This window comes from Schistosoma mansoni, chromosome 6, assembly GCF_000237925.1.
Source record: "Schistosoma mansoni strain Puerto Rico chromosome 6, complete genome".
Classification (NCBI taxonomy): Eukaryota; Metazoa; Platyhelminthes; class Trematoda; order Strigeidida; family Schistosomatidae; genus Schistosoma; species Schistosoma mansoni.
Window position 1 is genome coordinate 5,042,023 of NC_031500.1, and position 26,961 is coordinate 5,068,983.

Sequence of the window (26,961 nt, forward strand, 5' to 3'; positions counted from 1 at the left end):
TAATGATTTTGGATATACAAAGCTTTTATAAATAAAAATGTTGATTCTAACAATCTGAAATGTGCCAAGAATGATAGCGTAACATAATAGAAGCATTATGCTTTACAAACGCATATACTTAGAAACATTTAAATACAGTAAGAGCTAGTAGTATTGTGTAGTATATCCCTTTTTCAGAAACCAAGGCAACTTTCCATTTTGGTCAAACTGAGGAAATATTAGGTGGCAAACTTAGACGTGATAATGGGAAGAATCCCTCATTAATAATAAAAAAGCTTTATATTCTACACTTTTCTCGTTAATTCATATTTAAGCCTAGATTTAAACTATATGTAAGTAATTCTTAAACATTTCTTTTATATCAGTACTTGAGGTTAATTAGATAACGGGTGTCATTGTGAGAGAATTTTTTTATAGAATATTGTGTGTATTTACCAAATAAGTTATCTAGTGTCAATATTTATTTTCATAGTAGATGTCTTGGGATCATGCACGTTCTTATTTTAAATGTGTAGTACAAATTATTTTATATTCCTAACAAGCTAAATATTTTTGGAATTGTTGTCAGTTATTCAATCCCAGCCAAGATTATAGAGCATCACCAACAACTAGTAAAAGAAGAAAAATGGATATGGCAAACACACCCATAAGCGTATCCCGTCAATGAAGATGTGTTTACTGATGTCGTTTGTTATTGAATTACGTTTATACTACAATAAGATTTTACGGATAAAAATACAGAATTTACATAATGTTTTACAAACAAATATACAGTTTTTACGTATAAGTATTTCTCAAAGATAACAAACACAATGATTTTCAATAGTTAGGCATAAAAAAATACGAACTTATTTTTCACGAGTCGGTCAGTAAAAGCTTTTCAGAAATTAGTAGTTATTGCTATATATTGGTCAAATGTTATCTATTACCTTCATGCAGTAGTGTGCTCCATCATTTAAAAGAATGAACCGGTTTAAGCGCTAATTCAGATTAAATACAACTCGGTAAATCACGGAATACAACAAATTCACTTAGATAATCCGGCGAAACTTTACAACTAATTCAAACAACCACAATTTGTGAACTGCAGCAGCTTCTTCAAACTGCACATCTCAGACTAGTGTTTGACTAAATCACAAAGTGTTTTTGTTTTGCTTCCCATAAAGGTTTTGTGCTTAGCTTATATCGGATAGGTGTGCCCAGATAACGCTGTAATCAGTTTTCTGTGAAATGAGACCAAATGATCCAGGCTCAGTTATTCACCTTAATAATATAGTTATGTGCTCACCTGCTTTTGTGAGAACTATTGATTCTACCCAGAGTCCGTACCGAAGTATTTATTTTATTGTTTGAACACATAAATGTTGGTTCAAAGGAGAACCGAATACATATGCGCCACACAAGTCACTTGATTTGCGTATTGGCTGTGATACTGCTCGGATGCTCCGACGGAAGCAGGTAGTTTCCTTAGGGGGACACTCCTCGAGCCTTTGACCTAAAGGTCTGATCCACAACGCAGTGGAGCAACATCAGGAGATGCAGTCTCATGGTAGCCGATGACCAACAATTGGTTCATATGCATTTTTTTTCCTTCGGGATCTTGGAGCCCATGTGCACCACTGATTTGGAATCAGGGTTTTCCAACTCCCCTGGTTAGATCCTCCATATCCACCAACCCGGTTAAAGCTCCGGATTCGCTTTTCGCCCTCTCGATTTCGAAAACAACACCCCTCTTGCGAGAAGGCAGTGAGTAGGACATTCCTAGGAGTGTGTGTACACGCGTGTCCATGTGAGAGCATTTCGAGCGGAAGAGCCGACTCTCTCCGCCCTCGGCAGAAGTAGTTACAGTGAGATTCATAATTATGACCTATTGGTTGAAAAGCGACTGATTTGATCACTGAGCAAGAGCTTAACTTTAGCTATAATTTATAACTTCAGCGATAGCGCTGTCGGCTGATTAGGAAGTAATTGAAAATCAAATATTAAAAGTTTGATCTTCATATTTACCTTTGAGGTCACTCAAACGCAGCAGCGCAAAGTATCCAGAATCTAAATGTGACAGGAATTATTTCAAACAAAACATAAATTTTCGGTTATCTTTTGTAAGCTAAGAAGTAAGGGCAACCAACCGAGGTCTTCGAAATAATCGTCTAAATGATTTCTATATACTGAAACGTGACTGTAGATACGTTTGACATGGGTGACGGTCCACGATCGATATTTCAATTACTGCTCATCATAAAATGTTTAAAAAATTGTAGATTCAAGACAAAGTCTCGTTAAGAAAAGTTGAATCCACTGAAACTATTACAACTAAAATATGGTACTGTCGAAATTTCTACCAACTTCACTGAGTTATTTTCTTCATGAGTTACTTTCACTCTGTGGTTGCACGTTATTCCAAACAAACCATAAAGCTTCCCTAATTGACATTATAATCTGTGAGTATGCTTTCGTTTATTTCGTTTTCCAACAGCAGAACAAGTGATTGAAATTACTAAACTAACGCCTCAACATGTTTTTGAGAAATGTTTAACAACAGATAAAAATGAGAAGGATTACGCCTTGAAGGTGAAATCATGAATTTGTAATTATAAAACATTTTTGGAAAATGAATGTACACAATATTATTACGAGAGGTTTACAAGTCAGAATATTAAACAGTTTATAAATGACACTTTTAGAACATTAAATATGAAAATGAGGTTTTGTCATCTTTCTTATTCACATTATCCGAATCGTGACCGACGTATGGAGTAAATATGAGGTGAATATAGATGTTTCAAATCATTCCTACAAAAAAGCGGTAAAAAATTACATAAATCGCAAAATGACTGAATAATTCAGTAGAACAGATCGCAACAAAATAAAACTATCTGATAGTTAGCACTTATGTATGGAATAATCATCAGAGTCAAATTTATGTTTGAATAAAAACTAGCATACATGTGAAAAAGAAATAGGTAGTTTGTTGCCAATTATAGAACAGTTTTATTATCACATGTAGAACATAGTAAAGTCATTACGTCAGTTGTGAGTGCTATTACAAGTATGTAGGCGATAATCGCTTCCCAGTTGCCTACACTATGAGAAAATACTTTTCCTTAATGTACCTGGAAAGGAACTAGGTTGATAGTGATCTTGGCGATCTGAGAGAAAACCTCAGGATTCAAAGGAAAATACTTTAAGCACAACTTTTCTACTCCATAAAAAGGAATATATTTATTTGAGAACTCTATTTGTAACCATTGAGTTATGAACATAAGCCGTAACTTAACCACTAAAACTTAAGTGAGAAGGTATCTTCAGTTTTTCTGTAACAGGTGCTGTGCATAGCTGAGATGCGAACCATGAAACGATTACTCGATGAATACCACTAGCTTTTCACAGTCTTACAAGTATTTAGTAATATAATATTCTCATAAAGTCACTTAAGATTTTTTAGTTATTTACTGCATAATGATAATTTTTCAGATAAGTGCTTAACTATTTTAACCAACTTACTATAAATTTGCTAATCAAAATGTCAACAACTCTGGAAATAATTACCAGCATTGTTCTAGATTTAATGATCATTTAAGGTATGTAACCCTTACCGCTGAAGTTTAATTTATGGTTTCAAAGTATAATACGAACGACAAAATTTGTGAAGGCGAAACAAAGTGACCAGTCAGAGATGGAGAAAAAAACAACTTTATGACAATTCATAGTTCACGATTCGCAGTTTTGGAAATACCCTGCAAGAGGGATATTATACTCTGGTTTTCAAGAGAACCAGACGGCATGCAGGGTTCTTACAACCTGAACAGCACAGCTCAATCAAGTGGCATGAGCACACAGGTACTATGGACGCTGGTGGATGAGACCAGTTATAGTAGGAAATTTAAAATCAATTCCTACCATATAAAAATGAACTAAAAAACCCAGTTAGGTTAAAAAAAAACAGTCAAAAGATCAACAAAAAATTAATTTTAACGTACACTATAGTTGATGGTAAAATCTGCGATATAACAGGTTCTTGAGCAAGATCAGATGAACTACGAAGACACAATTCATAAAGGCTAGTGTCGAAATTGAAAGTGTAACAGTCAGACAATTCTACCAGCTCTGTAAAGGAAATCAAGAACAAGATTATATATATGAATTGTGAGTTATTTATTTATACATCAAACTTAAACCATAATGATGTATTCATTAGCGATGAATGAATGTATATTATCTGAACTTGGGATTAACTGTATTAGAGTTTTAGATTCTTTATGAATACATTATGTTAACTGCAACTCATGTTTCCTGTAGGAATATGTATGTAAAATTGCCAATAAAGATAAAGTTACGGTTTGTTTGTTCATTAGAAAAAATGATACTAAATGATTATAGAGTTGACATCATGAGTCAATTGAAGCTAGACCACCATGGAAAACCTGGAAGCACTGGACGGCCGTTTCGTCCTATTATGGAACTCCTCAGCAGTGGGCATCCACGATCCCGCCCCGCCATTAGTTTGTTATGACAGGATGATAAAATCAAAATTAGATTGATTACTCATTATGATCTTTATTCAATACCAATTTGGTGATCACTTAGTATGGTATTTGTTTTGTTGCCCACTATGACATTTTATTCTGTATAACAAGATATTCTTATATAAAGTATTTTCAAAAATTAAAGATTCCCATTGTGAAAATTAGAACAACACATGTAAGCGAACAATATTGTTTTCAATTAGATCGTCATCAGGCTTTACTCTAATATACATGAATATTTATACGAAAATGTTATACCAATTAAGGCTATTTGAGTCAATAATAATCACAATGAAATAGAATACGTCACCGAGCATAATGGTTAAAAGTACAAGTGGATAGTGGGAAGACAGGTGTACTGATAGTAGTAACATTAAATTACGATAACAAAAGTCTTATCAATAGTTAAACATTGGAAATAGGAGGTCAAACGTGGGTAAATAAACATAGAATAGTCATCACAAAACATTAAAATCATTACGTAATAAGAAGTATGTAAATAATTAGATAGTAAAGAATCCGTGTGAATATTAGTGCTGAGGTATAAGTGCATTCAACTGATGAGTCACGAGTAGGACGAAGCAAGAATTCTGGATTCCCGTGCTGGTCAAAATCCATCTATTGTGAAGTACACTACATGTTTAGGTTTTCTGCTGCCACGTCTGGAAAGTGATGTGGCAATTTATGTATGAGTATGATAATTATAAATATCTAGAAACATATATTATCAGACTCAAATATTCATCAATGTCTTATACTAGTGAATGCTTTGACACTCTGAAATTAAACCATTTATAAAGAAAATCTTAGATACGATATACAAAAACAATTAATTTCTCACTTTCTGTACCCTTCGACAAAACTCCTATATTAGGTATACAATGAATGTCCGAGAAATCAGAATCATCATTATCGTAATCATCATCGCCAACACCATCATGATCAACGTCATCGTCATCATCATTATCATCGTTAATTTCATCTTCAACGGTTGCAGGTGGAGGATTATAAGTCAAAAAATTATCGTTACTACTGCCACCACTGTACATGCCAATTCCTGTAAAATTGAAAATATTCTCATTGTTGAGCATTTCTAAAGCTAGTCTTTCACTGAGAAAATAATGTGAAGATCCTGATACAACGTGCGAATTATTATTATTATTTGATGTAGATGACTCTGAATATCTGCTGGAAATATGACTGGTTGAATTTCCAGCAGACGAATCTATGGATTGAAAACGATATTTTTTGAAAAAAAGTTTACATTTAATTTTTATAAACACAAAAAAATTAAAGTCAACTTTAACATGGTTAAGCATTAGACAATAAATGGGAAGAAAGGTAAAGTGGTAAGAGTCGTTGGCTTAAAAACAATTCATCATTGATATCGTGTGCAAATGAACTTAATCAGTCATAAGCAGAAATGTTGATAGCTTTCAATTATGTGACCTAATTTAAGTTGCCACACCTTATATCACCATAGCAAGATGAAATTATTAAGATGAGTACCTTTGTAGTGGTAATAACAATATCGGTGCTGATAAATATACACTAGACATAGGCAATGTGGCTCGATAAGATGAATTCGTGAATTAGAAACAGTAACAGATAATCTTAAGGCTGACAGTCTAAGAGAATACAAATGGTGAATAGATCTGCGTCGTTGTGGCTGATTTTCATTTACGTTATCAGCTGTCTCCAACCATAGAGTACAATGATCGCTCAAACTCCAGCCACGTTGACTACACCTACTTACATTGTTCAGTTCAATGGTCAATAACTTCATGAACTAATGCTAGATCTTGGTTTGCCCCCAAATGCCCTGGTACGACCGAGAGTGGGGAGAGTCCGCTCTCCCTCTCCACATGCTCTCACATGACCACGCGTATATAACCTTTGCCACGGAAGTCCTACTCACTGCCTTCTCGTGGTATCACTGTTGTTTACGAAATTGAGAGGACTAAAAGCGAATGTTCGGCGCTTTAACCGGGTTGGTGGACACGGAAAGTTCCCTTAGGGGAGTTGTAAAACCCTGATTCCAAACCAATGGTGCACATGGGCTTCAGTATTCTGATGGAACGAATGGCGTATGAACCTACTGTTGGTCACTGGCTACCATGGGACTGCATATCCTCACGATGCTCCAATGACTTGTGGATCAGACCTTTAGGTCGAAGGCTCCGAGTGTGGCCCCTTAAGAAAACCACCTGCTTCAGTTTGGGCACCTGAACAGTATCACAGCCCTCACACAAATCTCATTTGATTCGTGTAGCGCATATGTATCTGGTACCCGTTTGTACCAATATTTATGTGTTTAAATAAATAAATAAAATAGATCTTCGTTCGATCAATTAAAAACGTGGTTCAGAATCAACCACAGTGGCCCAGGTCCATTTACTCTTTTCTTTACTTTAGATCTTGAATTTCAATATTTCTTTATACATACTTTTCGGTTCCGTCCTCATGAACCATTTCCTTAATGTTCAGTCTTCTCCCTAAAATTACTGGTGGAATTATTTTGACTCCATTACTACTCATCTCATGTGACATGTGGACTTGAGACAATGCACATGTGTACTAGGCTATACGTTGATTATAACTGACTGAAAAAAATTCATACTCACTATAAACACTTACCGTTGATAAATACTTACCTCTTATTGTGAAATGTATGGGAGGCGTCGAAAATATATTACTATTGTTTTCATTGAATGAATGAACAGGATCTGTGTACAAAGATTGTAAAATTTCTTGTTGATTTAATAACAATTTATTATCTTCAAATATTAAATGAAATGAATTTTGAATGAAATTTAAATATTTCAATAAAACAGATGCTACAGTTTGTTGTACAGAATTTTTAATTGGATAAGATAGAATATTGGAGTTATAAATCGATTTTGAAGTAAATGATAATGAGAAGAATGAATTATTATTAGTAGTATTAATGTCATCACAAATGACTTCTAAAGTATTAGTATTAACAATAGATGTTATCTGATTAACATCAATATATACATGAGTTGCATAATTTTCCAATTCTTCCATATCAATATCAGAGTATATAAAAAATGTTTTATATGTTAAGAAATTATGATAATGTTGGTTACCATGATCATCGTCATCATCATTCAGAAACATAGTAGGATTGTACACTGTTGATGACAATGAATTAGTTGTTGCATTGGGATATTTGGAATGAGTATATTTTAATCCACGTTCTACCGCTTCGAATAATGCATAAATCACTGATTTCAGACAGATATTAATTAGCTGTGATGATGTGTATATATCAGATGCATGGTTAATACAACATGGATTTTGTAAATGGATTATTTCATGTGAATTTTGATAAAATGTGTATTGTTTTAATATTACAGGTTTGTAGTTTTGATTTGTTTCGGAGCTAAAACACAAAAAAGACAATAATAACACAAGTAGAAAATACTCCGAAAAAAAATTTCAGGAGCAGTTGTGTCTATTTAGTTGGTTGGTTTGACAATATTGTTAGTGCCACCTTCAGATAGAACTGAATTATTCGAATTTCCCCCCATATAACTAACAGCTTATTTGGTTGACATTGATCTTGACTGACTGTTATTAACTCTTGTCTTATTGAAATCAATGTCGACCAAACAAGCTGTTACTTATATGTGGAAAACTTCGAATAATCCAGTTCTATCTGAAGCTTGTGCTAAAAACGTTGTCTAGAAAGACAGAGAAAGTTTCAGAATTAGACCGCACAGCTCACCAAAATTATCCTTCTGAACTATAAGTCTTTGCCATAATCTCAGAATAACAAATCTGTATGACTAAATGAGAAAATCCTATAACTCCGATAAGAACATCAAAAAGAATAAATCCAGAGAACATATATCGCTTTGTCGAGTGTTTACTGCCAAGTCCTGGAAGTAGTACCTTTCCCAGGATACACAGGTATCTGTGTTGAAACCTAAGGGCTGTAACCACTAAATTACTGCTGAAACTCAACAACCGAAAGAAAACAGCTTGAATATAGACTGCCACGAAATCTACACGATGATATTAAGCAGTAGTGAGTGACAAAAACAGATGGGATAAAAATGCTGCTGGCAGTATATTAAACCAGTTCTTTAAGTTTTTATTAACTTAACCCCCCTGTTATATAGAAGATTTGTCCGGCTAGTTACTGAATGTGAAAAATGTTTACCACTGTAAGCAGAATTCATGCGTAAGACGCAGAAATCAGACTAAAAGTGTACTTGTAAAATTCCTTGATTGTAGTCGTTGATATTTATGGTGCAATCAGACGATAATGAGTAGAAGTAAACAATCATTGATTGTTTTTTTGATATTTATCGACATAATTGGTTTTCCCACTTTTTGAATGAAAAGTAAATCATGGTCGTGCTATATTTTGAATAGTTAAGAAAATTAATAACAGTTTTGGTTGTCGAGTATATATACAATTATTTAACTAGTGGCTGTCACCTGAAATCTAGACAGTTGGGATCCGGGAAATCGAGAATACAAACCAACTATCATTTCAGTAATTGTACCAATCAATGAAGCTCTTATAACATTACTGACCAATAATTTTATCGGGTTTTTTGTGGCATGACCACTATTTTGATGGTAAAAAATGTAAGTTCCTAAAACCCTAGCACTTTAACCACGTTGTAGACATTGCCACAATGAACAGACAACAATAAAGTTCGCCATTTTGGGATTTTATTTAATCCATATAAAATCTAGTGCAACTGGGTACGAAAAAAAGTATACACAAATAAAATAAATTTTTTGTGTTTGGGTTGGTATATTGATAGGGAGCCCTAAACGAAGCAGGTATCTTCCTTAATAGGCTACTACCTCTGAGTCTTTCACCTAAAGGACTAGTTCACTAGGGAATGTGGCACCGTCAAGAGCTGGAGTCATATGTTAGCCAGTTACCAAAAGTAGGTTCGTACACTATTCGTTCCTTGAGGATTGTAGAGCCCATGTACAACAATGGTTCACAACCAAAGTTTTTCAACTCTACTAGGTTAACCCGTTGTACCCACCGACCTGGTTTAAGCGCCAGATGTCCGTTTTATGAGCATAACTCATCACTTCGCAATGATGAAAAAATAAACTAATTAACCGATGAATTCACACAAATAAAAACTAATGAACGTACTTGAACAAAAGACTACTAGGTGACATGGAACAGTTTGCAACGAAAATAATATGAAATCTTGACAATGGACAGGGCATATAATTCCTTTCACAACTGATATTATTACTAATGTTATTATGACTGGTTTTATGAGCGGAGAACTTATTATTTGTTAAAATTAACCAGGCCAAATGAAATAGATGAATCGTTTCATCGGCAGTCACATTATTATTATTGCTATTATTATTATTAATACTGGTGTTGTTGCTAGTACTATGTGCATTCATGTGATTGGATTGATGAGGAAGTATAGATTGAAGATATTTAATAAATGACGAATTATTATTATTATTATTATTATCAGATGTGTTAGTTTTTAGATTAAATAATTGAGATAACTCATCAAAGCTTATAAGAAATAAGTTAGACAACCGGATAAAATCATTAATTAGCAACGGACTCAAACCATTTAATAAATGAGAATTGCATAAATAGGATGGAATGATAATAATAAGATAGAAATTTGTCACTGGTGTATTTGATGGTGATGAAGAGGACGACGATTGTGTTGCAGAAGTAGACAGAGATGAATTCGTGGTAGAATTCGACAATATGATATTACCATGATCAGGATCAGAAGTCGAAGAATTTGATTGGACGCATAAAATTGAAACAAATGATTTCAATGAGGAAGTGTTTCTTCTCAAGCCAAGTACTTCATTCTGAGTTCGATTATTACCTTTTTTTAAAATAGGCAAAAGGAGGAACATAAAAAGATCATTAAAATTTGACAGAACTAAATTATGAGATTTCACAATCACTAGGTTAAATATTTGGATAATTTGCATAAGGATGCAACAAGAATTTTTACTATTTCACGTTTCACTTTCGAATGTGGACTAAACCTGTCATACTTCTCATGTTTACAATTTAACAGACCTTATTTATTTTTCTCATGTAATTTTCTGTGAAACTATCTTTAGAGATGGAAGATCTCATCACTATGGTAATATTTTTCTGTTTCAGAACTTGCTTACCAATTCATTTAAAACTGAATGCTCATCAATTTTGCTCTGAGTTTGTTCAGAAACTGAGAAAAGCAGAAAAAAAGGCGAGATCTCTTAGCCCTAAACAAAGCTAGTTTTCACATGATTATGAACTTTATACTACACCGAGAGCTTTTATCTGACACCAAAAAGCTTTGTCAGGGAGTGTTTCTCACAGGAAATATATGCTCATAGATTCCCCTACATGGCAATAGGTGATATTCTAATTTTTCTTTCCAAAAACCAACCTAAGATTAAAATTTTTATGACGGAAAGTGTAATTAATGGATCCGGTGAAAGTAGGGCACGGATGGTTGATAAGCGGGGACAAACATATTTGGTTACAATAAACACATAAGGCTGTCGTCTTATGTGCAAAATCGACTACACTTATTGAGTGCTTTATGCTGTGTTTTTTGGCCTATACCTGGTCTCTGATTAAACAACTAATTTGAGTATTACATGGTCAAGTGTTGCACCCAGTCGATATCTAGTATCCAGCATGAGACCATAATCTCAATACAACCTTGTTACGTCATTATAATAATACAGACACATTTCATAATATGAATATCTGTACTTCGTGAAGTTTGTTATGTGCTTTTTCTATCCCAGTAGCAAACAAATACCATGAATACAAACATCCCAAATTATTTTATGAAAAAAATTAGGAAAGGTCAGTAGTAAAATGCACAAACCCCAATTCAGATTGAATAAACTTCTGTGAGGAAACATCCCATAGGACGTTGAAGACTCGTTGATAGACCGTGAATCGTTATGGCCATTATTGCTGATAAGAGATATTTTCTCATTAAGTGCCCTTGGTTGTGTTCCACCAAATACAAATACCCGAGGATGTTGTCTAATTAGTGTGGGATTATAATCACGATAAGGAGTACTAGGTGGAGCCACATATAGACACGCTACAGCACGTCTACGGGCAGACGGTAGATGGATGTGTAGATTCGATGATTTCATACTAGGCATATAGGAAAGTTGTATCCAAGACAAGGTGGACAAATTGAAACGCCAAACGTCTTGATAGTGTAACTGGAGACTTCGACCTGTCTGTGACCGAATAGCACCAAAGGCGATATATAAATTACCATTGTAGGACCCTAAGTATTTAATTAAAATTTACCAAAGTAATTTTTTGGAAATTTGTTACTCAATGTACGACATATAATGCAAAAGTAAGGATATGACATTAACTCTATACAGACCAAAATACTTTGGAAGCTATGATGTAAGAAAACTAAAACAAATAACAGAACCAAGTATATTTTAGGTAATTAGACAATAAGCTACACACGTATATTGATATAAGCTTAGATAATGCTTGGACAATTGAAGTGATAATTAATATGTCTACAGAAACCAGACAATTGAGTTATATCATCGAGTCGAAGTATAAACAATCGGCTCAGTTCCAATCTAAATCATACAAACGTTTACATCTTTATTCCAGAATCGATAAAAGATAAGAAGTCAGAATGATTAACTGTAAACTAAATCTGAACCTATGCAAACTCTAACGAGAATATAAACATTTAATTATCTATGAATGCCATACTTACAGCCTCATAACTTTAACACAAAATCTTAAGTGGTCCCTTTAGGAACACTTAAATTCTAAATTTAAAAAAAAATGATTATCATAATGATTTCGAATGAAATTAATGGGATATTTCAACTAGTCGTCAAAGTACACGACTTCCGATCAGCTGGCTGCAAATTCAAAATCCAGTCTCATTTAGTTTAGTTTTGACGATAGGGTAGTATAATTACCTAACCCTTACCAAGAAAAATAAATGGTTCAAAGATAAGTGTAGAAACTCATATGTTAGCAAGAACAAGAAATAAACTATAGCCGATGGTCGACAGAGTACAGAAAACGATCTAAAATACTTTACCTTTGAGGTAGTCCAGATCCACTCAAAACCTCTATCTTTTAGTAGTAGTCAGTCAGTTAATCGTAATCGAAAAATACTTGGAACAAATATGTGTTGCCACACCACATATCAGAAGTAAGACAGAAGACTGTCAAGTTGAGAAACAAAGGAGAGTAAATTATAGTACCTTTACCCACGTACAAGTTTTCACACGTCCAAACTAGTTAAACCTTTTTGAGATAATTTTTAACAGATAAATCATATCGTTTTAGTTATTAATTATTCGAGTATTTTACCACATAATTAGCTTTCATATCAGTAAGCTTCTGAATACGTGTGTGTGATTCACCATGAGTCCCACTGTGTAGTTACTACACTTAAACGTTAGGTGTATGTGTGGTGTATGCCACTTATGTCAACAGACGTAAGTAGTATGTGACACTAATCAATAGTTGAATGGCTGGCAGCAGAAGGCTAAGAAGATCGAGTTGGAGAGAATAGAAGTGGAAATAGAAAAGAAATGTGAACTGAAAGAACCATACATTATGAAGGACAAATGATGGAAATTTGAAAATGAAGTATTCAGTGTACGGTTACTGTATTTTACCAAGATATTCCATAATTTCGTATTAAAACACATTGATTGTCCCCATCTGTATTCTCGTTCATAACATACATAATGGATCGACAATTACTCATCTACACATACATACATGGTTAGCTTTGGTTCGGGCGCCAGGGGTAGTATTATAGTCCTCACAAAAATCGAATGACGAAGTGTGGCGCATATATACAAGGTGCCCTTTTGTACCAATGTTTATGTGTTTAAATAAATAATGAAAGAAACAAATACATATACATGCATATTTACTCGCCAAATTATTTTCACTCATTCATTTTCTTACTTAGCTATTCGTTGGTCATGTAATTTGAGTCAATGTTTGAAATAAATCATTCTGACAACCTCGTTCAAACTTTGAAAATATTATAAACCGTGAGTAATCGTTGCAATAATTGTAATCAGGTCAAACTGTCCACGAAATATAAACATAAGTACGCAGCAGCCAGCTAAAAAGCTGCAGGTTAATAGCAATCAATCATAGAAGCCTTCGCAGCATTATTCAAGCATGTTAGGACTAGTGAGTAAGGAGTGTTGAATTTAAACGTAGGATGCTAGCCATTTAAGGCAAATCGATTGATAAAGTAGTGAATCTTTATCGACTGAGATTGCTGGGACATGTATCACGTACGTTCAACGAGGACCCACCTAGATGCGCAATGATGGCTGGTATAGTAGGCTGATAGAATACTATGGTCGGCCAAACCAAGATATGGCATCAGTCCATGAAGTCATCGACTATTGGATTGAACTGTGTAGGTATTTTTAGATTACCTAGTTTGTGTCCGTGTGACTATTGTAGTCCATGGTAAGAAAGGAAGTGAAGTAGTTCAGAATTGTTAGCAATGAAGTGGTTACACTTATTCATTGTGTTTGCTTAGATCTTAAGTTTTCTAAAAATATTTTATGACGCGAATACATATCTTCTTGAGTTGTATTTTTGGAGCCTAATTTTTTCTACTACAAATAGCACTGTCACTACTCTGGCATCCTGCTATACTTAGCTGCGATAATTTTAGTTGATAAACATATGTGACAGGTTCTACGTTGTGTATGACTGACTGGCTGAAATCTTTTTACCTGGTTTTCCTACATTTAACAGATAACAGCTAGAAATCATTCATTTATTAAAACTATTAGCAGAAGTAGCTAAGAACTAGATAGATATACTTTATATTCAATTTCCAATCCATCTGTTCCAAAATACGTTACATATCGAAACAGAGTGTAGATGAACACATTATCTGTATCACAACAGATTTACAAACTGATCAATGACTTTTATTTTTTAAATAGATGCTTCATCCATCCTAAACACAATTTACTTGTCCAATTGAAGTAAACGAGCATATTTCTGGTTGGCGAAATAGCATTTCGACGAGAAAACTTCTTGTATAACCCTATGATACCGTAAAAATTTTTATAGCGGGAAAATTTCAGTGCAGTGAGAAAAATTAGATCAATTTACAATGTGAAAGACTTCTACGTCCGTAAGGTGAATTTAACTTTGATGATGTTGATGATGATGAAGATGATTCCACAAATGATGACTTGGAATCATATGTGAATCCATTAACTTTACTGAATATTTGTGAAAGCAGAACTTCTGGCGATTGTAAACCATGACCAGGATGACGAATTATCCAAACTGCATAACCACTTGACCAACGGGAATGATAGTTTGATGGTAATTTATAGTTTTGTGGTGTATATGATTTGTTTTCTACATTACTATGAATAAATTTCCACAAGCAACATGGACGAGGGGGAGAAGTTGCCCAAAATTCAGGTCTATAAAAAAGGAGTGGACAAAAAAGCGAATAAGTTACTCAAAGTTATTACAAAATCCAGCTACATGGACGAAGATTTGCTCTATATTCTGAAGAAACATCAACTAGTTACGGGTCAACGAACAAGCTAACCTTGTCTGACCTTTTGTGTTGACTAAATCCAATCAATACAGTATTTCTGAGAAGTGATCACAGAAATACGTGATCAGATACTTTGTCGTACGGTAAATAATATTTCACAGCTTATGACAACCAAAAAGAAAACCTTAAGTATATTTCCATCGGTCTTCGTATTGATAAATAGGAGGTATTTATAACTCCAAGGAAACTGAAATCATTCTAAAGATCCAAAATTGTGTAGCCTACAGCCTCAGTCAAAGAAGTTTCCACAAATGTTTAATGTAACTCATTTATCAAATGCAATTTCCACTACTCGGATTTTAATAAAACTATCAGATCCCCTAAACCGAGGTACGTGGGGAAGGGTTCGCCTATGAGACCTACTAGTCTAACCACTAAGTCGCCTGTGAGTTAATGTGGCCATAATATTAGATAATTGGTTGTTGTTCGAAGGGCTCGGTATTTAAGTTTCGTCCGCTTGCCACACCAATTATCCTGAGAATGCAATAAACACTTGTGACGAATAATAACACGCAAAACCTTCAAAACCAATTTCCGACAAACCGCATCAGAAAACACATTACTAAACGCATGGTTCTCTGAAACTGTTAACGCAAAGGTAGATGCATTTCGATCAATGGAAACCAGTTATACACACAAATTTAAAACTTAAAATATGACAATAGAAAAGTGGATGGAATAGTAACGAAAATAAGCATAAATTGTCACTCGTACCTTACGAGGAAGAATTGTAAGGATCCCAATAAAGCTAAATTTATCATTTAAAACAGATGTACATTTCAGTTTCGTGACTTTCATTTCAAAAACTATACCCGTTTCACAAACTAAAAACATAGATAAGCTTTATAATGACATTTTAAACTAGTGGCACTTTTGAACATGCTAGTGGGATAAATCTATATACATCCTAGTGGTCCTTGTAATTACTTGCTTTGTTTAAACTAGGTAAACTAAAAAACTCCAGTATCTAAATTACCGACTTCCGAATGAATCATCTCTAACTTCAATATACTTAACAATAAAGAAACAAATTTTTATCCTATTCTTAGCTCAAGCGAATGTCAAAGACAAATCTCACATAAGGGAATTATTAAGGACCAAAAGGCAATGAACTAAGCAAGCAGCTATTGGGTTTAAATATCCTACAAATATCCATGAATGTTTTAAGGATATAACCAACAGATTTTACTGGTAACAATCAAGTGGAATAATAAGTTACTTCGAAACTGCTGTTAAACAAGCATAAAAGAAAAAAAGCAGGTAAGCGAAAAGTTAGATTACCAAGTCAACAACCATTAATGTTAGACAGAATATTTCTGAAAAAGATGGGGCAATGATCCACTCTCAATCCAGAAAACCGGAACTACGGGATGAACATTTTGAAAATTAGTCTAACTATTTCCTAGCCATCACTTCGTTGCTTACTTTTACCAAACAATGTTGACATAAATCCTCTGACTCTTGAAAAATAGAAAAAGCCATAGCTCATATAAAGCAAGTGAAAGGCGACAGGCCCTGATTGATTAACCCCAGAATTCTTTAAGGATTGTGGTCGAGTTTTGGCTGTTAAATTAACTGAGGCATTAACAAGAGTCCGGGAACTGGAGTGAATCCTATCTGACTGGTCTTAATCAGTGATCGTTTTAACCTATGAGAAAGGACAAAAATCCTCTTATGGTAATTACAGAGAAATAAATTTGACTAACAGTATCTACGCCCCCAAATGCCCTGGTACGGCCGAGAGTGGGGAGAGTCCGCTCTCCCTCTCCACATGCTCTCACATGGCCACGCTTATATAACCTCTGCCAGGGAAGTCCTACTCACTTCTTTCTCGTCGCCAGGGTGTTGTGTAAGAAATTGAGAGGAACAAAAGCGAATGTCCGGCGCTTTAAACGGGTTAGTGGACACGGCGCGTCCACCTAGGGGAGTAGGAAAACCTTGATTCCAAACCAATGCTGCACATGGGCTCCAGTATCCTGAAGGAACAAATGGCGTATGAATCAATTGTTGGTCACCGGCTACCATAGGACTGCATATCCTCACGATGCTCCAATGCCTTGTGGATCAGACCTTTAGGTCATAGGTTCCGGGTGTAGTCCCCTAAGAAAACCACCTGCTTCGGGTCGGGCACCTGGTCAGTATCACAGCCCTCACACAAATCGAATGAGATTTGTGCGGCGCATATGTATCTGGTGCCCCTTGTATCAATATTCATGTGTTTAAATAAATAAATAAATAAACAGTGTCTACAGTGTTAGCCTCAATAATTGTCCAGTGCTTAACAAGGCTCGTGAAGAGCGAACTCGGAAAAATAAGTCTGATTTCAAACCTGGACGTGAATGTGTAGACCGAATTCTTGGCCTTCGCCAGGTTCTGGAACAAAGAAATACCTACTGACTCTAAACTGTAGTTGAATTTCTTGACTTTAAGGCAGGATTCGACTCCATAGATCGACAGGTTTTATGGTGATGTCTGTCATTCTAAGGCGTACAAAAAAGCACATTGACCTTGTACATGTTTACTACTCAGACACTAATGGTCAAGTCACAGGTTATGGTGAATTGTCATCGGAGTTAATAATTTCAAGCAGTGTTCGTTAAGGTTATCCGTTTTCCATACTTTTTGACTTTGTTATAGACATTCTTTTGAAGACAACACTTATCACCTGACTTATCAGGAATCGATCTATTGGAAGATCTGTTACGTCCTAGAGAAGATTAAATTATGGGTAACTTCTGAGAACTATTTATGGACTAATATTATACATATATTCTTACTGTATAACTGCTAATAAACCAAATTATATATATTTATGTTCCTTCCATTATAAGCTTTACTACTCTGAAGTTATTATCAATCTATTAGTCACAGTTTCTTATAATCACAGCCACTTTGGGCTTGATCTTGTATAAAAGTTACTTTCTATTTTATGGTGTGATGTGGTTTGGTTTTGCTTGTATACAAACCAAGTACTTTTGAAATGTATGATTCGTATCGCGGAGGCTGAGATTGACGTTCTGGAATTAACAGGCATGACTAGGTGGAAAAAGGACTTATCGGAACTCTAGGCTGCCCACACTGTATGGGTTATTAATTTGGTCGTATAAGTCAGCGTATCTAAGTTGGAAATCATATTTCGCGATAATCGTATATGCATAAGGACATAGCAAGATACTCTTATTGACATGGGATACACAGATTATATAGAACTTTTTGGCAAAGGCGCTAAAAAATCCAGGGTCTTGTGGCCGCCTTAAGCAATAATACAAGCATGTTTGAGATGTATTTCTCTCCCTCCAACTGAAAAATCTTGCTTTAGGAAAGGTCTGGGTTAATGCCTGAACCAACGGTAGGAAGTGATATAGTTGAGTGTGTCAATCCATTCATTTATCTTGGCTTATACTCTTACTACTTCTACCATTATGGGATTTGAATCTACAACTTCATCTCTGTGCTAATGTGGTATGGCAACTCGAACTGATGTACGTACGTACGAAGTTCTACGTTGTGACTGACTGACTTATCTTGGAAATCCCCCTAGCCCTTGTGGGTTGGTGTGCGACGAAATCTCGGGACGAATCCAGAAAGCGGCGAGAAATCTGTCTGCTGATTAGAAGATGTGTATACAGCGTAACGTTTTGCTCCATTCTGTTTTATAACTGTGAAAAGTAACTTTTAAAAACAGAAAATATTTTTAGGTTACTAGTATTCAATCATAGGTGTCTTTGAAGTACTGTTTGTATATCTCGAGACCATCGAGTTAGCAGTTCTAATGTTGAACGTAGATTACTAGGTAAGTATGGCAAATGGATTGATGAGATAGCGGATCTTTATCGAATGAAGTGGTTGGAACATATGTATTACGTATACTTAACCAGTGCCTACTTCGACAAGCAGTGATTTGTATAGTAGGCTGAAAGAACAAATAGGGTAGCCCCAAGCCAAGACATAACATGGGTCCATGAAGACACTGACTGTTGGACTGAGCCAAGTAGGTAAGTGCAGACTACTTGGTTGGGCTCGGATGATTATCGTAATCAGCGGTTAGACTTCACATGACACAGCTCAGAGTTGATATTTCCAGATGCAGTCAAAATCTAAATTCTGTTTACGCTCCACCAGAATAACAATTGCCCCGTTTAGACAGTATTAAAGAGAGGCAAACTAATGCTATAAAACTGCTTGTGGCAAACATCTGGAACTATGTTTGGAGACCACATATCTTATCATTGAAACAATGAGTTAACCAGATTTATATATATATATATATATATATATATTAAATAACGTATATATGGCTTAAATTGATCGACACATACCCACACCAGTTTCCTGTTTCTTCTTCCCACAGGATGCGAAATAACCCACCGGAAGTAGTACCCAAATAATTGATCATTTCTACACCACAAAAGCTACATTTTGCTGGAGTTAGCTTCTGTCCTTCGGAGATGTTCGCCGTATCAGAAGAGGAGCAGTCTGATACACTGACAAGAGGAATGAGCTCCCATAGAGCAGAATCATAGATATCAGATGATGGATGATTAGGTGACTTACTTCGTCCACCAAACAGAAATATACGACCTTGGTGACTAGTAAGACATGCGAAATCACGAGGCAAAGGAGTTCTAGGATGGGGTGTTTGATTATGTGATACGCTATCATCCCAAGTACAATTTGAATATTCGTGCGAGTTTATACCGACTTGTCGACTTCTATTCGTGTCCAATGGAATATTAAGGGAAAGATCTGAAAATGATAACAAATCATCACGAATTTCTATACGAGTCCAATTCCAAGTGATGAAATCCAGTCGATAAACTGAATTGTCATAATTATCAAACTAAAAGATAAAAAATATTTAGAAGAATTTGATAAGTGAAATGTTTCAGTGGGGAAAAATGGAATCTTATTTTTGAAGGCTTATTATTCATAGTTTAATAAATGTACTTAGTTTTATGGCCGAGGGAATCGACTCGATTTTGAGATAGCTTTCTACAAATTAAGTAATATTGAAAGACCACTGAGAACTAGAATGCATTGAGCAGCCGTTCTGTCTTAGTTTTAGTAATGCACACCTATAACACCTATAAGAAATGGAACTTCAGATTTTCAGATCTGACAGTGAGTAAGGTCCCATAAAACAACGGTTAATATTTTCAGTTTAAATCAGTTCGTAATATAACGTGACGATCATGAAGTGTCGCTAATGATCTATGTATCACCTCAAAATGGCTGAATCGCATCAGTCACAACAATGGGAGTTCATATGAACATTTAGTTTACCTACAACTACGAGGATAAAATTATTTCTTAACTTAGACAACTATTTAAACAATTAAGAGAGAAGTCCAATAGACATACAGCAAAATGGAAAAAATACTAGAGATTAGACATACATTTACATATCAAATTTAGACTACGTAATATGACTGTAAAACAGGCTTTGTATATTACTAAAGATAGACTAAGACAGGCCATGAAAAGATTGGAGATGATTACTTATCAGTAGTTTATCCGTCCTTACATCAAACAAAAGATTGGTACGATATCATACGAGGATATGTAATACATGTAGTAAGTGTTTAAATAGTACAAACCATACAAGAATAGCAAGCCTTACAACAGTAGATAAAAGGTTAATGTAGTCACAAGCGAAAGGCTTATCACAAAAATAAATTGACACTTGTTTATTTACGCTGAAGAAGTGATTTACATTAAGCCATGAAGCGTCAAAAATACAATTTTTTACACGTTGAGATGTCACAAAACTATAATATTAAATTGAAAGTTGTTATTTGGTTGTTGGGAAATACCTCTATATTAGTAAATAATAATAACAATGATGATTGCTTTATTCAATATCATCTGTTTAGTACAGATATGGAATTGTGAGCATACAATATCTCAACGATTTTGTCTTACCCTTCCTATATATATATATATATATATATATATATGTAAGAAAGCCTATGAAACGGTCAATAAGCAGCAGACTTGATTATGAGCTCTTTGTTAGGTTAGCTTTTACAACCATTTTGTTGCATGGTAGTTGTGCTTAATACGATATTGTACGGTTTATGAATTTTTCTTGAGTGCACGGGTTCTAATGCAGCAGCGTCTCGTCATGCCAGCAGACATACAAGAAAGATATTGATGGAGTGGGTGGTAAGTATCTGATAAAACGCTTGGGAAAGCTTTAAATACCTATTCACGAGCATGTCTATGGTGAAATCAAAAGACTAATTTTATAACCTTACTAATTGCCTTCGGTGTTCTGCGTGACAATGTAATATATTCTCAAAAGCCCAGGCAAAAGCAATGGAGTGGATAAATATAGTAATGAGAAGGTAATCGCATTAAAATGGTCCTATATTTGTTCACCAAGCCTGATTAAATGTTCGAGAACACTTATTCACGAATACGTGGACTCTAGCTACATTACGTAATGCAATTTAAGGATTCAGATTCCGGATAGACGATATTACCATTTTTTGATTGGTGAGTTATTTACGATATGCTACGATCGCATACAAAAGTTAACTTCCATATGTATTAAAAATATGAGAGAATACCTGCCTAATAAATCCTGTTCATATGACCTCAGTTAGAAACGCGTATGAGAAATTACAGTTTCATCAAACTTTGTTTCAAATGGAACTTGAAAATTCAATTAACTCAAGTTGAAAAATTACAAACGAAGTGACCAAAAGTTTTGGTAGCTTTCCGACTAATTATAATAGCCATAGATAAGTTTTACTGTCAATACACGACTACATAGACACCAGATAAACGTGATGTTATTTAATAGCTATTTGATAACTTAGTTAAAAGGTATGATAATAATATCGTATAAAATAAGGTGTATTGTATTTAACAGCGATAATTGAGTTTAATTTCAGAATAAGATAAAAACAGTATTTCAGTTGCGATGAAAATCGAAAAAAACATGGAAATTGATGCCCTACGATTTTCGATATTTATTGGTAAACTAGACCGCATGACTGAGGTTACAATCAATGTGAAGAAACTTACGACATCCTCAAAGCCACCAAATATAAACATTGCATCTTCTAAAACAGTAGCTGAATGACCATCTCTAGCACTCGGTACACTACCAACCGTACCTCTTACTTCAGCCCAACAGGGGGGATGAAACTTTTTAGCATTGATAGTATGATTTAACTTTAGGCTACCGGACAATGTAGGCCGACTAACCGACTGGAGGAGAAACTTTGAACCAGGATCGAACATGTACAACTGATTAGGGCATACTTGCTGCTGCATTCTTCCACCAAAAAGCCATCCTCGACCACGCCAAGCAACAACAGTATGACCAAATCTAAGACTAGGTTGGATAGAACCACTACTCTACAATACAGAAAAAATGGCAATCAATGTAATCAAAAGTAAAATAAGTGTATTATGAGAGATTATTCTTTCTAAAGATTGTTGAGCAATTGGAATACGGTGTGTTGGAAAATCTGGGATAAAATCTGTTTTTGTGATATCCAACTTTGTTTTTTAATAATTTGACTTTAAATAAGATGAACAAGATATGGTCACAGTTGATGCAATTCACCAAAAATGTTATTCTACCAGGCGTCTCATAGCATGTTCTGAGTAGAACTGAAATAAATCTTGAAAGGACTTAGTGACTAATCACGTGTTAGTGCCGATACATATCAACCTTTATACCCGACTGTCTCTCCATTTACGTATTTGAGACCTATTCACGTAACTTTTTCACCTGTGTTATTATTAATTTGTTTAATCGTTAATTAAATGAAACAAAACTATGTAGTCTCAAGTCTTGGATTTCCCAGCAATTACTTCAGTAGTTGAATTCAAGAGTCGATCTAAGTCAGACTACCATTAAAAACGTGGAAGCACTGGATGGCTGTTTATTCCCAGTACGGGACTCCCCAGCAGTGCGCACCTACGATTCCACAGGCAGGACCCGAATCCGAGACCTTCGGTCTTGCGCGCGATCCCTTAACCTCTAGACCAATGATCCGGAGATGCAGTCCCATGGTAGCAGGTGACCAATAGTTGGTTCATACACCATTCGTTCCCACATGATCCTGGAGCTCATGTGCAGCATTGGTTTAGAATCAGGGTTTTTCTATTCTCCTAGGTGAACCCTCCGTATTCACCAACCCGGTTAAAGAGCTGGACATTCACTTTACAACCCCTCGATTCAGTAATCAACACCCCGTGGCGAGAAGGCAATGAGGACCTCCGTGGGAGTGCCTGTAAACGCTTGTCCATGTGAGAGCATTTCGAGAGGAAGAGCGGACTCTTCCCACCATCGGTCGTATCGAGGCATTTAGGGGCATGATCCATGATCTTGTGCAACCCTTCATTGTCTGAGGCGGATAATTGTCTCCACCCAACACGGACTGGAATCCATTGGTCGCGGCTTCTCACTGAAACTCCAGCTTAGATCGACTCATGAATGTAACTACTAAAATTACTAAAATCTCCATAAATCCCCATTCTGACAATTATTTCAGTCACTTAATTGATCATGACTTGAAAATTTCGTCCACGTGAGAATGTTGAGATATTTAACTATTATTTGAGTACCATAGGTAAATTGCAATGGATTATTTACCGAGTACATGTTCATGCACTCGGCTTTGGACCACCCAGTTTGGTGATACTATCCGGCTGTCCAAAAAGTGGCGGGTAGAGAGCGTTGAACTTTTGACTTGTTTGTTGAGCTTCTGTTAAATGTAGTGTTAATTTTTACGGCTACTACTGTTCAACTTCGTGATGACATGATGAATAACAGTCACGCCATAATTTTATTGACTAACAAATGACCTAAACATACTCACTAGTACCGTCATCCAATAATGGTCGGAAGACTATGCTAAATAACTAGTGTGGACTGAATAATCAAACATTTAAACGTAGATTTCCAGTGACCCACTCATACATAGTATAACTGACATTTCAAATATTGTAAACGCATGTTCCTTAAAGCCCAAAAAACTTCAACCTGAAACCTTAAGTGAATACCAAGTTTACACACAAATCAAACCAACAGGATATCAACTACATAAACACGATGTGGTTTGATTTTCTAAATATAGCTAGTGCTATACCTACGAACTGAATGCCCATACTTTCTAAGTCAGCCCACTGACTGCAGACTCGAAGACATGGAAAGAGCAAATACATACGTCCATTTCAATGAACCCGTAAACGTCTTAGAACCTAGGAGAATTTTTGAGAATATGAATATTTACGCCCGAAAATTAACTTAATTATTGAGATTGAGTATACCCCTTCGGTCTGAGTAGCTATCAAGCGCTTTCCTATATGGAGAACGTTCTACATGTGTTCATGTGGTGGCAAGAGTGAGAAGATGCTAAGTGATCAAGTTAGCTTGCCTGAACTTACATCGAAAATAAGAATACTTATCCGACTATATGTTATTTAACTTACTTCCAGGATGGGATCAGGTCCCCAAGATTTGAGATTACAGTCCCATGATTTCAGCAATAGAGGGTAAGGGAGCTGCTCCCATCTATTTTTGTCTACCGAAATCACACCAATGAAAATGGAGCTTACGAATATCCCACATAAAGGTGTCTATCTGACGCTCATTGTAGTCTAGATCAAACATTTGAGAATTAAAACCGCCGAAAACAAATATACGGTCCTCCAAACAAATTGCTTGGTGGTTAACCCGTGAGATTGGAGCATCAGTAAGTCTTTTCCACGACTCCATTACACACTAGGATTCAATATCCCAGCGGGAACGGACTTCAATCCAAAAGCAACCGATTGTCAAATCAGCCTCATAGTTCCTCAAGGGCATACCTAAGGTCTCATTAGTGAGACCAAACAATCAATATCCTCTATTTGAGCCTTGAAATAATATGAACCAGTTAATCTCTTTCTCACCCTCTTGTTCTAGGGGATCGATTCTAGATATGAAGTGTTGTTCGATAGGTTTTCCTTATCGATCGACTGTGTTAATCATAAATATAAATGACCTGAAATTTGTTTTAATTATGAATTGTTTAAGTTTATGTCTTTTTGTATAACCAACCTGCTGACTGTAGTGGACAGATGAATAACCATCCTTGATCGCAAGGGGAAGGTTGACGTCATATACCTTGATTTCTCAAAAGTTTTTGTCAGAGTCCATTATATATGTCTTATTGGATACTAAACCACTTTTACTTGGTTGGCTTGCTTCATGTCTAAAAATTCAACATTTTAAGGTCAGGGCTAACTTCAGTTTCTCTCAGGCTATGAATTTGTGCTTGTGGGGTATCCCAGAGTTCAGTACTAGGACCTCTTCTCTTCTTCATTTATATAAACGATCCTCCACAGTAGGTATCGCCAGATTTATTAATTTTCACTGAAAATGTGAAACTCTGTGGAGAAGTACGGAACCAAGAGGATAACCTGGCACTTCAGGAGGGTCTGACTGGACTTGAAAGTTGGAGGGATGACAATGGACTTACCTTTAACACTTCGAAGCGTAAAGTAGTCCGAACATGTTATAGACTACAGTTACAACTTAGGGAACTTCTCTCTAGAAGTATCCCAAGTCGAAAATGATTTAGGAATGTTGGTACCCTGAGACTTGAAGTCTTATGCCTGTTAATCCTAATACAACATGGGCCGCTGACCAGCATTCCCCAACTCATTCTGTCCTGGGCCTTCCTTTCTAGTTCTATACAATTTTTCCTCATCCTTCTCATGTCGTTCTCCATTTCTCGGCGTAATGTGTCCTTTGGCCTTGGGGATTCCAAGTGAGGGCTTGCCTTGTGACACAGTCGGGTGCTTTCCTCAGAGTGTTCCCTATCCACTTCCATCGCTTCTTCCTCATTCCTTCCTCCGATGGAATCTGGTTTGTTGTTTCCCAGAGTAGGTTGTTGCTGATACTGTCTGGCCAACGGATCCGAAGTATTCTGGATGATGGCTTTCGTAGTTCTCCAGGTTTCTGCCCCGTACAGTAGAACTGTCTTGACATTTGTATTAAAAATTCTGACTTTGGTGTTGGTTAACAGTTATTTTGAGTTCCAGATGTTCTTTAATTGTAGATATGCTGCTCTTGTTTGGCGATCCGCGCCTTCACATCTGCGTCAAATCCACCATATTCATCAATGACGCTGCTCATGTATGCAAGCGTTTTTACATCCTCGAAAGCTCCTCCGTCAAGTGTGATTCGATTGATGCATGTTGTGCTGTATAGAAGAGTCTTGCTTTTCCCTCTGTGTATATTGAGACCTACTGCTTCTGAGGCTGCTGTTACACTGGTCGTTTTCTCCTGCATTTGTTGTTGCGTGTGTGATAGAAGAGTCAGATAATCTGCGAAGTCTAGACCGTGCAGCTGCATCCTAGCTGTCCACTGTATCCAGCGCTTCCTCCCAAATGTTGACCTCCTCATAATCTAGTCGATCACCAGGAGAAAGAGAAAGGGTGAGAGTAAGCAACCTAGCCTGACCCCGGTCTTTACCTCAAATGAGTCAGTGAGTTGTCCCTCATAAACGATTTGGCAGTTTAATCCATCATAGAAATTCCGTATGATATTGACTATCTTCTAAGGTACGCCGTAGTGTCGGAGAAGCCTCTATAGTGTTGTCCTGTCCACGCTATCAAATGCTTTCTCGTAGTCAGTGAAGTTGATGTAGAGTGATGAATTCCATTCAATTGATTGTTCCACCAGGATCCGTAGAGTTGTGATTTGGTCTGTACACGATCGATTCCTACGGAATCCAGCCTGTTGATCTCGAAGTTGGGCGTCTACGGAGTCCTTTATTCTGTTTACTATACCCTATTGAAGACTG

General features: G+C 35.9%; 1 protein-coding gene across 1 annotated transcript; it reads right to left on the reverse strand.

The window, feature by feature from the left end:
• Window positions 1–2,567: 2,567 nt before the first annotated feature.
• Window positions 2,568–24,969, reverse strand: Smp_169940 (kelch-like protein). Its single transcript, XM_018798029.1, has 11 exons — window positions 24,728–24,969; window positions 24,602–24,693; window positions 22,181–22,516; window positions 19,468–19,988; window positions 14,686–15,008; window positions 11,405–11,824; window positions 10,093–10,399; window positions 7,151–7,932; window positions 5,368–5,751; window positions 3,981–4,107; window positions 2,568–2,793 (listed from the first exon to the last, which is right to left on the reverse strand). Exons 1-11 carry the CDS (start codon window positions 24,885–24,887, stop codon window positions 2,730–2,732), a joined length of 3,516 nt encoding a protein of 1,171 aa, XP_018653012.1. The 5' UTR covers window positions 24,888–24,969; the 3' UTR covers window positions 2,568–2,729.
• Between the last annotated feature and the right edge of the window lie 1,992 nt (window positions 24,970–26,961).

Coding starts and splice junctions, on each gene's coding strand:
- Smp_169940 (XM_018798029.1), bottom strand. CDS start 24,887: ATGGAGTCGTGGAAAAGACTTACTGATGCTCCAATCTCACGGGTTAAC. Junction 11,825..14,685: donor ACGTAGAAGTCTTTCACATT/GTAAATTGATCT, acceptor TTAAATACTTAG/GGTCCTACAATGGTAATTTA. Junction 7,933..10,092: donor CTAATTAATGATTTTATCCG/GTTGTCTAACTT, acceptor TTTGTGTTTTAG/CTCCGAAACAAATCAAAACT.